This window comes from Pyrus communis, chromosome 14, assembly GCF_041283825.1.
Source record: "Pyrus communis isolate YQ-2024b chromosome 14, ASM4128382v1, whole genome shotgun sequence".
Taxonomy (NCBI): domain Eukaryota; kingdom Viridiplantae; phylum Streptophyta; class Magnoliopsida; order Rosales; family Rosaceae; genus Pyrus; species Pyrus communis.
The window spans coordinates 24,687,690-24,702,167 of NC_142578.1; the positions used below are offsets into that span (position 1 = coordinate 24,687,690).

General features: G+C 39.3%; 1 protein-coding gene across 1 annotated transcript; it reads left to right on the forward strand.

Annotated features, from left to right (window-relative positions):
* Positions 1 to 10,455: 10,455 nt before the first annotated feature.
* On the forward strand, positions 10,456 to 11,913 carry LOC137713346 (UPF0481 protein At3g47200-like). The gene has a single exon (XM_068452637.2). The coding sequence runs from the start codon at positions 10,456 to 10,458 to the stop codon at positions 11,911 to 11,913; it is 1,458 nt and encodes a 485-aa protein (XP_068308738.2).
* The last annotated feature ends 2,565 nt before the right edge of the window (positions 11,914 to 14,478 follow it).

Below are 14,478 nucleotides of genomic sequence, written 5' to 3' on the forward strand. Positions count from 1 at the left end.
TTAGGATAGCTTTTGGTGATCTTAAAGCGGTTTTAACTATTTCAAAAATACTTATAGACAGACCGTACATTTGACTTACTAGTAAATGGAATGTTTAACGTTCAACTGACTTAGATCATGAGTTTGATACCTAACTATAGTTAACCAATTTTGTTGTTTAGACGAAATCCCCTATCTCAATATATCGTTTTTGTATGCAACGATATTCTAAAAGGGGGAGAGAATTGGGCTCAAGCCATATCAAACTCAACACAAATATAATAGGCTGTCTGTTAAAGTTGTTAAAGATCTCCTAGCTGATAGAGTTAGGTTTTCCTTGTTTCTAGGTCGTAGTGGTTGAAGGCCATGCATAATAATCCCTAGCTTTAAGGGACGTGTTATCTTTTATTTTGTGGACTTAGTCTTTCCCACGATTCTAGGGCTGTAAAGTCGTGGTTGTTATTTCCCATTCAATTCGTTTGTGTAAAGCTATTTAATAGCTGTGTTTGCTTTCTGATTCAATAAGAAAGATTCTCCCTGCATATTGAAGTTGTCGTGCTTTGTTTCTGTCAAGCTCTTTGCTTTTACACCTGGTTCTAACATCTGGTATCAGAGCCCCATCACGGGGCCTGACCATTAGTTTGTACCACAGCAATCAGCAAGAAGGAAAAACATGACAAGCGAGAGCAGTTTTGTGCAGCCGGCAATCCCACGATTTGATGGTCATTACGATCACTGGAGTATGCTTATGGAGAATTTTCTGCGTTCAAAAGAATACTGGAATTTGATAGAAACTGGGATCTCTGCAGTAGCAGATGGGACGGATCTCACTGAGGGACAGAAGAAGGGGATTGAAGACCAAAGGCTGAAGGATCTAAAGGCCAAGAACTATCTGTTCCAAGCCATTGATCGCGCCATTCTGGAGACGATACTGAAAAAGGATACAGCGAAGGATATCTGGGATTCCTTGAAGCAGAAGTATCAAGGGACAGCACGAGTCAAGCGTGCACAACTTCAAGCTCTTCGCAAAGAGTTTGAAGTGCTGCACATGAAAGACGGGGAATCGGTGAATGATTACTTTGGGAGAACCCTCACCACAGCCAATAGGATGAGAATTCATGGCGAAAAGATGGAAGATGTGGTGATTATTGAGAAGATACTGCGATCCATGACTTCCAAGTATGACTATGTGGTGTGTTCGATTGAAGAATCGAATGATGTGGATACCTTATCCATAGATGAGCTTCAAAGTAGTTTGTTGGTTCACGAACAACGGATCAGCCGCCACATTGTGGAAGAACAAGCTCTTCAGATCACTCACGGCCCACAGCAAGGAGGAAGAAGTGGTGGAAGAAGTTCGTACCGAGGAAGAGGAAGAGGAAGGGGTAGGTTTGATAAATCTACCCTAGAATGTTACAATTGTCATGAGTTAGGTCATTTTCAGTGGGAATGTCCCAAAGGAGCAAGAGATACAAAAGCCAACTTTGTTGAGACCAATGAAGAGATGCTTTTAATGGCATATGTAGATGACACTAATGTTAGAAGGGAATACCTGTGGTTTCTTGACTCGGGATGTAGCAATCACATGTGTGGGAAAAGAGAGTTGTTTTCCCAGTTCGACAATAATTTCAGGGAAACAATGAAGTTGGGTAATGATACAAGTCTCTCTGTGCAAGGAAAGGGCAACATTCGCATGGAGGTGAATGGTGGGATCGTGCAAGTGATTACTGAAGTTTTCTTTGTACCCGAGTTGAAGAGCAACCTACTAAGCATCGGACAGTTTCAAGAGAAGGGTCTCACGGTCGTCATGCAACACAAGAAATGCAAGATCTACCATCCTAAAAAAGGCTTACTAATGGAGACCGAGATGGCATGCAATAGAATGTTTCCTGTGATTGGTCGATGTCCACCAAAGGAGGAAAGCTGTTTCTCCACAATCACTGCAGATCAAACTCAACTCTGGCATCGTCGTTATGGTCATCTCAGTTGGACTGGTCTCAAGGTAATTCAACAGAAGAATATGGTGCATGGACTGCCACAGTTGAAGGCTCCCTTGAATGTTTGTGAAGACTGCTTAATTGGAAAACAACATCGCGATCCTTTTCCAAAGGAAAGCGTATGGAGGGCATCTGGAGTACTTCAACTTGTACATGCAGACATATGCGGGCCAATAAATCCAATATCAAACAGCAAAAAAAGGTATCTCATAACCTTTATCGATGATTTTAGCAGAAAAATTTGGGTTTATTTCTTGGTTGAAAAATCAGAAGCATTTGCAAGCTTTAAGTCTTACAAAGCTAGGGTTGAGAAAGAAACTGGTGCATTCGTAAGGAACCTTCGAACTGATCGCGGAGGGGAGTTTACTTCACAAGAATTCACTCACTTCTGTGATAAGAATGGCATTCAACGGCAACTAACAGCTGCATATACACCCCAACAGAACGGGGTCGCGGAGAGGAAGAATCGTACCATTATGAATATGGTGCGTAGCATGCTGTCAGAGAAACAAATTCCAAAGAATTTCTGGCCTGAAGCAGTGAACTGGACAGTGCACGTTTTGAATAGAAGTCCAACATTTGCTGTAAGGAGCAAGACTCCTGAAGAAGCCTGGAGTGGTCACAAGCCTTCAGTAAGTCACTTTAGGGTTTTTGGATGCATTTCCCATGTCCATATACCTGATAGCAAGAGAGTCAAGCTTGATGCCAAAAGCTTGAAATGTATACTACTTGGAGTAAGTGAAGAGTCTAAAGCCTACAGATTATTTGATCCCGTTGCTCAAAAAATAATTGTAAGTCGAGACGTAGTGTTTGAAGAAGATCAAAGGTGGAACTGGGATGACAGTCACAAGGAAACTATCTTAGCGGATCTGGAATGGGAGGAAGAAGAAGAACACGGTACAAATGCAAACCTTGACAAAGAAAGTGATGAACAAGGAAGCATGGGGTCGGTTCTAAGTGACTCACTCGAAGAAGGAGAGCCTTCAGTTGATGGGAATCCTCTTCATACTAGACGAAGTCGAAGACCACCAACATGGATGCAGGATTATGAAAGTGGTCAGGGTCTCTCTGATGAAGAACTTGGCGATATGGTGCATCTTGCCCTATTTTCTGATAGTGATCCTATGACGTATGAGGAAGCAGTAAAGAGTGACAAATGGAGACAGGCCATGGATGTAGAAATCAAAGCTATCGTGAAGAACAACACATGGGAACTCGTTGAACTTCCACCTGGAGTGAAAACAATCGGAGTCAAATGGGTTTTCAAAACGAAGCTCAATGAAAAAGGTGAAGTAGACAAATATAAGGCTCGACTGGTCGCGAAAGGGTATAGTCAAAAGTATGGAGTAGATTATGCCGAAGTATTTGCACCAGTAGCTCGTTTGGATACCATTCGAGCAGTCATATCACTTGCTGCATGCAAGAGCTGGAACATCTACCAACTAGACGTTAAATCCGCATTTCTGCATGGGGAAATAGATGAGGAAGTGTTCGTGGATCAACCTCCGGGCTATGAACAACAGGGACAGGAAGCTAAGGTATATCGACTGAAGAAGGCGCTGTATGGGCTCAAACAAGCCCCTCGAGCTTGGTACAGCCGAATAGAAGCTTACTTTGATCGGGAAGGTTTTGAGAAATGCCCTTATGAGCACACCTTGTTCATTAAAAGGGGCGATGAAGGTAAATTATTGATTATATGCCTTTATGTTGATGACCTTATATTCACTGGTAATGATAAAACCATGTTTGAAAGCTTTAAACAATCCATGATGGATGAATTTGATATGACTGATCTTGGAAAGATGAGGTATTTCCTTGGAATTGAAGTTTTGCAAAGGGAGGATGGTATCTTTATCAATCAACGGAGGTATGCTCAGGAGGTTCTGGAGAGGTTCAGTATGGATCAATGCAATTCGGTGTACAACCCGATTGTCCCTGGTTCCAAATTAACCAAGGATGAAGATGGAGTAAGAGTGGATGGGACATACTACAAACAAATAGTAGGAAGTCTCATGTATTTGACTGCCACTCGTCCTGATCTAATGTTTGTGGTGAGTTTGATCAGCAGATATATGGAACAACCTACAGAAACACATCTGCAAACAGCGAAAAGGGTACTACGGTATGTGAAGGGTACAGTCGGTTTTGGAGTGTTCTACAAAAAGGGAGGAACTGAAGAACTAGTTGGCTACACAGATAGTGATTATGCCGGTGATCAAGATGATAGAAAGAGCACATCTGGTTATGTTTTCACTCTGAGTTCAGGAGCAGTTTCTTGGTCTTCGAAGAAACAACCAGTAGTCACTCTCTCAACTACCGAAGCTGAGTTCATTGCTGCAGCATCTAGTGCTTGTCAAGCTGTTTGGTTAAGAAGAATCTTGGAGCAGCTCAATCATGGTCAGTACAAACCAACGGTGATTCATTGTGATAATGTTTCAGCAATTAAATTGTCAAAGAATCCAGTCATGCATGGGCGAAGCAAACATATTGATGTACGATTTCATTTTCTTCGAAATCTTGTCAAAAATGAAGTTGTTGAATTAGTGCAGTGTTCAACTCAAGAGCAAATTGCAGATATCTTGACAAAGCCATTAAGACTCGAAGTGTTCGTGAAGATGCGTGATCTCATGGGTATCTGTGAATACCCAGGGATAAACTGAATTCTGATAGCATTCAGTTTAAGGGAGGATGTTAAAGTTGTTAAAGATCTCCTAGCTGATAGAGTTAGGTTTTCCTTGTTTCTAGGTCGTAGTGGTTGAAGGCCATGCATAATAATCCCTAGCTTTAAGGGACGTGTTATCTTTTATTTTGTGGACTTAGTCTTTCCCACGATTCTAGGGCTGTAAAGTCGTGGTTGTTATTTCCCATTCAATTCGTTTGTGTAAAGCTATTTAATAGCTGTGTTTGCTTTCTGATTCAATAAGAAAGATTCTCCCTGCATATTGAAGTTGTCGTGCTTTGTTTCTGTCAAGCTCTTTGCTTTTACACCTGGTTCTAACACTGTCACTATCTATTTGAGTTAAACTTGAGACATCTTACTTGTAAATGAAGAAGGATACCGTTAGACCGTAAAACTAGTTGGTAATATCTTTGTATAATACTTTTGGAAAATAGTCGAAAGCATATATTTTCTCACAAGGAAAATACTATATTTTAATAGTTTTGGATCAGATTAATCAAAAAAATATCAACATGGTATAAGGTCTTGTGCCGTGTGCGTGTGCGAGAGAGGGGAGCAAATACTAGCAGATACTTAAGTTTTTTGTTACAGTTTTACTTGCATATATATGCATGGCACTCTTGACGGAATGATAACTCCTATACTATGCTTTTGTTTTCTTTTGTTATGGTGGGACATTTCAACTGCTTATGGAAAAAAATAGCTAGATTTAACGTTGGACACGATTTAGTCTTTAATTGTAATTTAAATTTAGGTTTAATTTTAAAACTTGGATATATAATTAGGTGTCAAGCATCCCAGCACCCCATTTTGAATTTGGTTGTGTCGTAGTTAATAGGTTATTTATTCTTTAATTTCGTGTGAATCTTTCTTAGTCCTTGACCTCAAAATATGACAATTATTTTGTACAAGATTTTGGGTGAAAAGGCAGAAGGCTACAATTTCTGGTTTCACATGTTCCAGTTCATTGTTCATGTCACTTGCCATCGTTGTCACTTAACAGCTAAGCTTAAACAGCTTATTCTAGATAATTTTAAGTTTTTTTGTCAATACGCCTCGTCAATATTGTTTTCTGCATGTATGAATAATATACATACGACAAGAACTCTCAAGTAAAATGGGACATATATATATATATATATATATATATATATATAAGAAAAATATAGGTTTTGAATGTTGTTAAGTTTTTCATCTTTCAATGGAGTTAAGAAAATGGACGAATACGGTTCTACAAAAAAACCCTAAGTCCTTAATTCAAATGTCGTTTCAGATTTGGGTATTTTTGGTAGACATGATCTATGAGCAAGATCTAAGAATAGATGGGTCAAATCATTGAAATACATTACGAAGTAGGTCCCCATATACATACAGGGGATGGACCCGTGACACTATTTTTTTTACCCAACTTTTGACATAAGCTTTTGTGGGGTCCACTCCTTAATATATTTTAACTATCCGAACTGTCTATCTTTAGAACATCATTCATAGGTCATCCTTGCAAAAGTTAGAAAAATACAAAACTATTAAGTAGTGAATGAAATTGACGAATACAGAAGAAACCCTAAACCCTTAATCCATTGGTCATATGGTTCGGATCTAGGTGAATTTTAATAGACATGATTTTTTTTAAGGAATACCTAAAAGATATACATTTGGGGATCATTGAAATACATTACGGATTGCGCCCACAAAAATATGTGCCAAAAGTTGTGTGCAAAGCGTTGTATCACGGATCTGAACCCATATATATATATACACTTATGGTACCACAGACAATTAAGGAATCCTAATTACATACTAAAATTGTTCTGTTGACTCACACCAAAACTCTCGATCAAGTTGGTGCATAGATATTTCATAAGCCCAATTTGTCAAGTTAGTCATGAAACTCTCCAGTAGAAACTCCATGAGTTAGAACATCTGTTAGTGAGTCCAACCTCAAGAATGAAATGTTCTCTAGTTGAACATCCAAATTGTCCTTGATAAAATGTCGATCCACTTGAACTTGTTTAGTCTAATCATGTAGTGCCAGATTATTAGTTATCTCTCGTGCTACTTGATTATCACAAAATAAAATCATAGGCTCCTTGAGCTTGAATCATATCTCCGTGAGTTCTGATGCCACAAGAGTTCACAGATACGATTGGCAGCTAAAAATGCAACTCATAGCTCAGTTTCTGGGAGCTTGGCTTGTGCTAAGCGTTTGTAAGCATTTCCCTTGTCCTGCTTCCTTCTTTCCAGGAACCAATCCGAGTAGCCATGGATTTTGAAACACGTTTCTTTTGTGTGACGACAATGACTGCACTGAAGCTTATCCTTCTTAGCTATATCCAAATCCTCCGAGGAACATGGAGTTCCTATTGAAAGAGACTTGATGACCATAGCCATTGATGGACTACTATAAGCATTCTTGTCGCCAAGCATGGTAATTTGTCATTGTGCTTCACACTGAATGGTATTGAAGCACTCTTTAATCCCTAAGACTGGCTTTATCCATAGAAGACTGCTGCGAATTGGATCAAACACATCATCGATTTCTGTGAGAAAATCATACAGACGATCTTTTTGGAGATCATCTTTCCTGGTCTTCAAATCAGCCGCACATAATGCCTTATATGGACGTCTTTTAACCATAACTTGCCACACATTTATCAACTCTACGTAGTAGAGATTTACTAGGTGCCCATTATGCTTTGTCCTCGTTGCATTGCATCACAACTCATAGTACTGAGATTCATCAGCCCTGTCATGGAATAATTGGGTAACACTTATCCCAAATGTCCTTGGTTGTTGGCAATTCAATGAAGAACCCAAGCAAATGCAACTCTATGGTCTTCATCAATCAACCTCGTACAATTGCGTCCTCAGTAAGCCAGGATTCGTCTCATTAATCACCGGGGTCTGTCCATTCATTTGTTCAACCTTGTTCAAGCCTTCAACATGGACCTCCATCATCCTCAACCATACCTTGTAGTTTATATCATTCAACTTGAACCCAATAGGCAAGCCATGGATGTTGGAAGACTCGGTTGAGCAGAGGTCTGGCCCATGATTGGGTTAAGAACCTTTTCCTCAGCCATTGTAGCAGCGGATTTGAGATTTAGAATTTAGTTTCTGGGTTGAGTCTTCTGTCTCGAGACTAGGGTTTTGATTTTAAGGTTCGAAGGCAACAAAAACTTCACGTCCGCGGCTAGGGATTGGAAGAAGATCACAGGTCGAAACCTGCTCTCATACTAAGACAAATTTGATTTTGAATCTGTTATGTTATACAAGGCTACACTTATGGTACAAGAGAATTAAAGAATCCTAATTACACACTAAAACAATTCTGTTGACTGGCACTAACAATATACGCTTGTGTATATATACATGTGTGTGTGTGTGTGTATATATATATGTATAGAAAATTGTAGCAATGGTCCTTCAATTTTAACCCAATTGGAGTAATGGTCCCATAACTAAAAATCTATGATCATTGGTCCCTTAACTCATCAAAACGTATAGATATGGTCGTTTTCGTCAACTCTGTCAAAAATTCTGTCAAATGAGTCATGTGGAAATGATCATTTCTACATTTGGATTAAAGTTAACTTGCCATTGCTCCAATTGGGGTAAAGTTGATGGACCATTTCTCCGATTAGGTTAGGGTTGAGGGACCATTGTTACAATTTTTCTTATTTACCCATTGTTTCATCCTCACATGTGTGGGAGCATTTTTGCTCACCATCATTTAGTGTGATGTATGCTCACCACCCTATTTATCACCATTAGATGAGTTTGAATTTCGAGATTTGTGTAATGGATAAGCACAAATCTCAAAATTCAAACTCATTTAACAGTGATAAATAGGATAATGAGCATACACCACATAAATGGTAGTGAGCAAACATGCACTCTCACATGTGTGGAACGTGACTCATTTTAACGAAAATTCTAACGGAGTTGACAAAAAAGGTCATAGTTGCATGCATTGATGAGTTAAGGGATCAATTATCGTGAATTTTTAGTTAAAATACCATTATTCCATTGAATTAAAGTTAACAATTCCTACAATTTCCTTATATATATCATTTTTCATTTCGTACTTTTTTTCTAACTGTAAACCAGTTATATGCACTTTGCAAGAGAAATAAAATCATGCGATTAAGACTGAAGATGAAAACACTTTCTGGGCGTTGTGACAATTTTGGGGTGAACCATGAAACAACGTTGTGCGTGATAAACAAAACATTAATTAAAGTAAGAATGACAAGAAAAGAAAAAATTCAGACATACAGGCGGCCTCATTTGGCATAAAGGATTGAATTAGAATGAATGTGTCATTATTCTTTACTCCTTGTTTCAAGCTTTAACTCCTCGTTTTACGTTAGCAGATTTACAGGTCAAGGCCGGATAATTCTATGACATCTACTAATAATTATTTGCACATATAATGTAACAAAATGTTCATGGTGTAACAATCATCATTAGTGCAGTGTAATAAACAATACCATTCCATAACCTTACCATTAGTATGTGACGTAGATAATAAACTTTAATTATTATAATGTAATTTTATTAAAACAAAGGCCGCCATAGTATTTCCCTAATATCATTCAAGGTGATTTGATTGTGAATTTTCCATACGTTAATTGAAAGTATGCATGATTCTCTTGTAGTTAATTTTGAAAACTCGAGGAAGTATTGTTGAGTAGCAATCTTATATGGGGAAAGAAAGGACTTTGTATATGCTTATAAGTAACTGGGTTGCTCTTCACATTCACAGGTGGATCCATTAAGGGTTAAGGGGGGTCAATTGAACCCCTGAATTCCGGTGAATCTTAATAGATGACTCGGGTGCTGCCTTTCGATGTTAGAGTGTCTTTCATAAATGCCCTCAAACTGCTTGATAAAATGCTTCAAAAAGGAGTTGCCGCTCTTATTATTATTATTTTTTAAATATCAATTTGGGCATTATTTCTATTATGCATTCAAGTAATGAATTTTCTCAATTGAAAGGAATTACTAGTCTTGCAATAAAAATTGGTTAAGACGGGAAGAACATAGTATAGAATCATGTGTATTTGCTAATTACATTGACTTTGATATTATCAGTTGCTACTGCTTCACTGGAGATAGCCTTTTCCACTATGAATATTGTGAAAAGCCCATTGCATAAGCGAATGGGAGATCAGTGGTTGAGTGATAGCATGATTTTTTATATTAAGAGCAATGTTTTTTTTTATCCATTGATAATAAAACTATATATAATGCAGCGTTTTCGAAATATGAAAACATGTCGTGGACAAGTGTAACTTGTATTGTTATTTGTTCTATAAATTATGAATGATAACAATATGGTTTAATTTGTAAGGTAATTATATATGTCTAAGAAATGTTTCTGAACTTTTACATGTGACTCTCAAAATAATTGTCAATTAGTTTTGCGGTTAAACCTCAAGTTCTTCAAGCACAATGAAAGAGCATTGTATTACTTAATCTAAATGATTCCATCAGTTTACTTACGGAACACTTTCCTCCTGGCCCTTGCAAATATTATATGGAGGAGAAATTGACTTGCTACAAGAGAAATGGAAGCTCAATGGAAATTGATATCCATTATACAACTATACAATTTTTATCTAATTATGTATAAAGCGTCATAGCTTAGCCTGAATAACGTACCACCAAAGATTTCGTGTTCAAATTTCACAGCATTAGAAAAAAGAAGAAAGAGAGGGATTGATACTTGGTGAACATCTCTTTCATATTTTGACCAAATTAGCTAGCCATTCCTTGTTCAGTGTGTGTGACAGTATGCCGGGCGATATTGAAACTGGACCTTCCGAGCCTAGCCCTGCAGCTACCGCACGAGGGCACCGAGGGGAAGAAATAATTCCCGAGGGTAGCAATACAGAAGGGCACCCGGAGAATGAAGAAGAAGAAATTCCAAGAACAAGGGATGGGAACTCGGTGTCCATATACAAAGTTCCTGCCAGCCTCGCTGAAATCAGTCGGAAAGCCACTGAGCCTGAAATGGTCTTCGTTGGGCCATGGCACTGCGACAAGAGAAGCCAATCGGAATTTGAGAGCACCAAGCGTTTGTATCAAACTGCCTTCCTTGATCGAACAAAGCGTAACAAAAAAGACTATTTGGAAGCCTTGAGAACTATCAACGAAAGCACAAGAAGTTGCTACTCCAAAGATCATCATTGTGAGTTCTTCTCCGAGTTGAAGGGAGATGAATTTGTTGAAATGATGGTGCTTGATGGGTGCTTTATCATTGAGCTTTTTCATCGTATGAATACGGAAGATCCCATGGAGAAAAACGATCCCATCTTAAGCAGGCCATGGTTGATTCCAATTGTTACTAGGGACCTCCTCAAGCTTGAAAATCAAATCCCTTTCTCCGTCCTCCAAAAATTACACTTTGTCTCCACGAATCAACTTCAAGAGAAAGAAAAGGGCTATTCTCTAGTCCTTCTTGCGCTGAATTTGTTCAATAATTTGTTGCATCGACCTATTGACGTCCTTAAAAAGTCACAACCGTCAGAGGACCCCAAGCACTTACTTGACTTGGTTTACTCGAGCTTCCGTCCCCAAAAACAAAGTATTAATCCAAATGATCCATCGACCAATAAAACCAAAGAACAAAAAAATCCAAATGACCCTTCTCCAAAATACCGTCCATCCTCCGAATCAATCCAGTGTACCGTACAACTAAGATCCTCCGGGATCAACTTCAAGCCACAAAGAGCGGACAGCTTCTTGAACATCAATTTCCACGGTAGCATATGTAAGGTACTACAAATCCCACCTATAGCAATTAACGACTTCACCACTACCCTCTTCATTAACTGCATGGCCTGGGAACAATGCTACCAAAACAGTCCTACGTGGTTCACCACCTATATTGCTTTCATGAGCAGCCTCATCACTTCACCTAGAGACGTCACACTCCTTTGCTCTGATGGGATCATCACTAGTGGCTTCTTATACAATGACCACAACGTAGCGGAGCTGTTCAAAAAGTTGGGGGAAAAGGCTGTCTTCAACATAAGGGAATGCTACCTCTCCAAGCAATTCAGAGATGTGGAGGCATATTACAGCAGCCATTGGGCTACTTTCATCCGAACTTATTTTAGCAAGCCATGGTCCTTCATCTCAGTTCTCTACGCCATCGTCCTTCTTGTTTTAACTGGGGGCCAAACTGCCATGTCTATCTTGAGCTACATAAACGACCGTAGTAAGAATTGCACGAATGCATGTGGGTAAAGCCGCTCGTTTTGTTCTTGTCTTTGGATTATCCGCCTGGGAACCTTGTGGGTGTGTGTGAAACGGCCTAGAGCCTTTGGTTATTTGTTTGTTATTTGTGCATTGTGGTGGAATGTGTGACTCTTTTTCCTTCACAGGAATTTTCTCACGTGGTTTTATCTGGGTAATTTTTTTCATAGTCAATTATGTTTTAGTTGTCAGCTTTATGTATGTTTTTATGTTATTAATGAAATTTACATTACTCCTATAAAAAAAAAATCATGAATTAGTGTGATTTAAAAAATATCTTCACATGTATATGGCATTGTGACACCACTTGTATGTGTTGTATATGTGCTTATTAAGTTTTCAGAAATTAAAGTGAAAATTTGAGTTTTTCAGTAGGATAAGACTGTCAAAGGGTGGCAGGAATTGCTCGTTTTGTTCTTATCTTTGGATTATTTCGGTGGTTACCTTGTGAGTGTGATACGCCCTAGACCCTTTTGTCATTTGTGTGATGTGATAAGGAATGCATTCTTTAATCTTTTGTCATAAGGATGGCAGGAAATGCTCGTTTTGTTCTTCATTTCTGCCCGCCTACTCTCGATCAAACCGCCTTTGCGAATGGCACTTCATCACATTTTACATTGACTCAAGATTAACTCAAATTTGTACATCAATAAAATTAATATTCTTAATCATATTGTTTGGTTGGTAATTTATTCATGTCTACTATCTAATGTAAATCTCTATTCTAAACGTGCTTCCTAAATCATATTATGTGCTATGATCAAAGACTCTTGAATCATATCATATAGTACTCTCCTTCTAAGTTGAAGGTTAGAAATCTCTTATTTTACACTCACATGGTTTCATAAATAAGTCTAGGACTTCAATAATGCGCATAAGAAACCATGTGGTTATGACATATTGTCAAAATGGTCAAAGACATATCCATAAGGCATCTATGGTGTCTCAGATCAAATGACTATTTTACATTATCTAAACGAGTGAGTTGTCATGTGACATGAGTACGAGAAATCATGTTTAATTGCATTTAGTGAACTCACCTTCTATTAATCACTCTCTAAAGAGAAGACATAATATATAGTATGTACTAATTTTATTGGATTAGTACATTTCTAATATGTACTAATTTTACATTCCCTCCATTGCTTATTTCTTGGGCTTATTGTTTAAGTGTATAACATTTAATGAGAGAGCTATAAACAATAATTTTTGCCTTTGGATTAAACTAAATCAATTTAATATTTGAAATGTCGTAAAATATCATCTTATGATTAGGGCACATTTCTAACTCCATGACCACCACCACCCACCTTCACCATTTCACCATTGTCACCACCAGTGCCCTTGATCGCCACCGCATCCTCCACCATCTCACTATCACCGCCACCTCCACCACTACTACCATATTATTCACCGTCATCATTCTCGCCACCAGGGCCACCACCACCTACCTCCACCCTCTCATTGTCTCAACGCTACAACCTACATCACCACCACCACCCCCCTCCACCACCACCGCCATCACCCTTATTATGACCACTACCACTTCCACAATCCTCGCCACCTCTCAACCACCATTTCTGAAACATCCCTTACGACCATTGTTAACTCATCAGCCTCTGCCATAGTTGCCGCAACCACCACCACTCCCTCCACCACTACCCCTACCTCGTTATTGCCACCACCAATATTCCACCATTACTAACATCTCTATTGTCACCATTACTACCACCACTTCAATCACCATTGCTACCAACACCACTATCATTGCAACCATCATCTTTACCACCACCGCTGCCATTTTAATAGTTTTACAAAAACATTACTATCAAATACAAATTTATTACTTTTTTTCTTTGACATTTTATGTCACATCCCGGCCCGGGCGGGACTACTTCCCAGGCCCGACTCCATTACCGTAGCACGATATTGTCCGCTTTGGGCTTACCATTCCCTCACGATTTTGTTTTTGGGAACTCACGAGCAACTTCTCAGTGGGTCACCCATCATGGGATTGCTCTAGCCCCCTTCTCGCTTAACTTCGGAGTTCCTACGGAACCCGAAGCCAGTGAGCTCCCAAAAGGCCTCGTGCTAGGTAGGGATGGGAATGTACATTTAAGGATCATCCCCTGGACGATGTGGGATGTCACAATGCACCCCCCTTAGGGGCCCGACGTCCTCGTCGGCACACCACGACCAGGGTTAGGCTCTGATACCAAATGTCACATCCCGGCCCGGGCGGGATTACTTCCCGGGCCCGACTCCACTACCGTAGCACGATATTGTCCGCTTTGGGCTTACCATTCCCTCACGGTTTTGTTTTTGGGAACTCACGAGCAACTTCCCAGTGGGTCACCCATCATGGGATTACTCTAGCCCCCTTCTCGCTTAACTTCGGAGTTCCTACGGAACCCGAAGCCAGTGAGCTCCCAAAATGCCTCGTGCTAGGTAGAGATGGGAATATACATTTAAGGATCACTCCCCTGAACGATGTGGGATGTCACATTTTAGATATTGGTACTAGACACGTTTTTAATGTTTTCATTTCAAAAAATC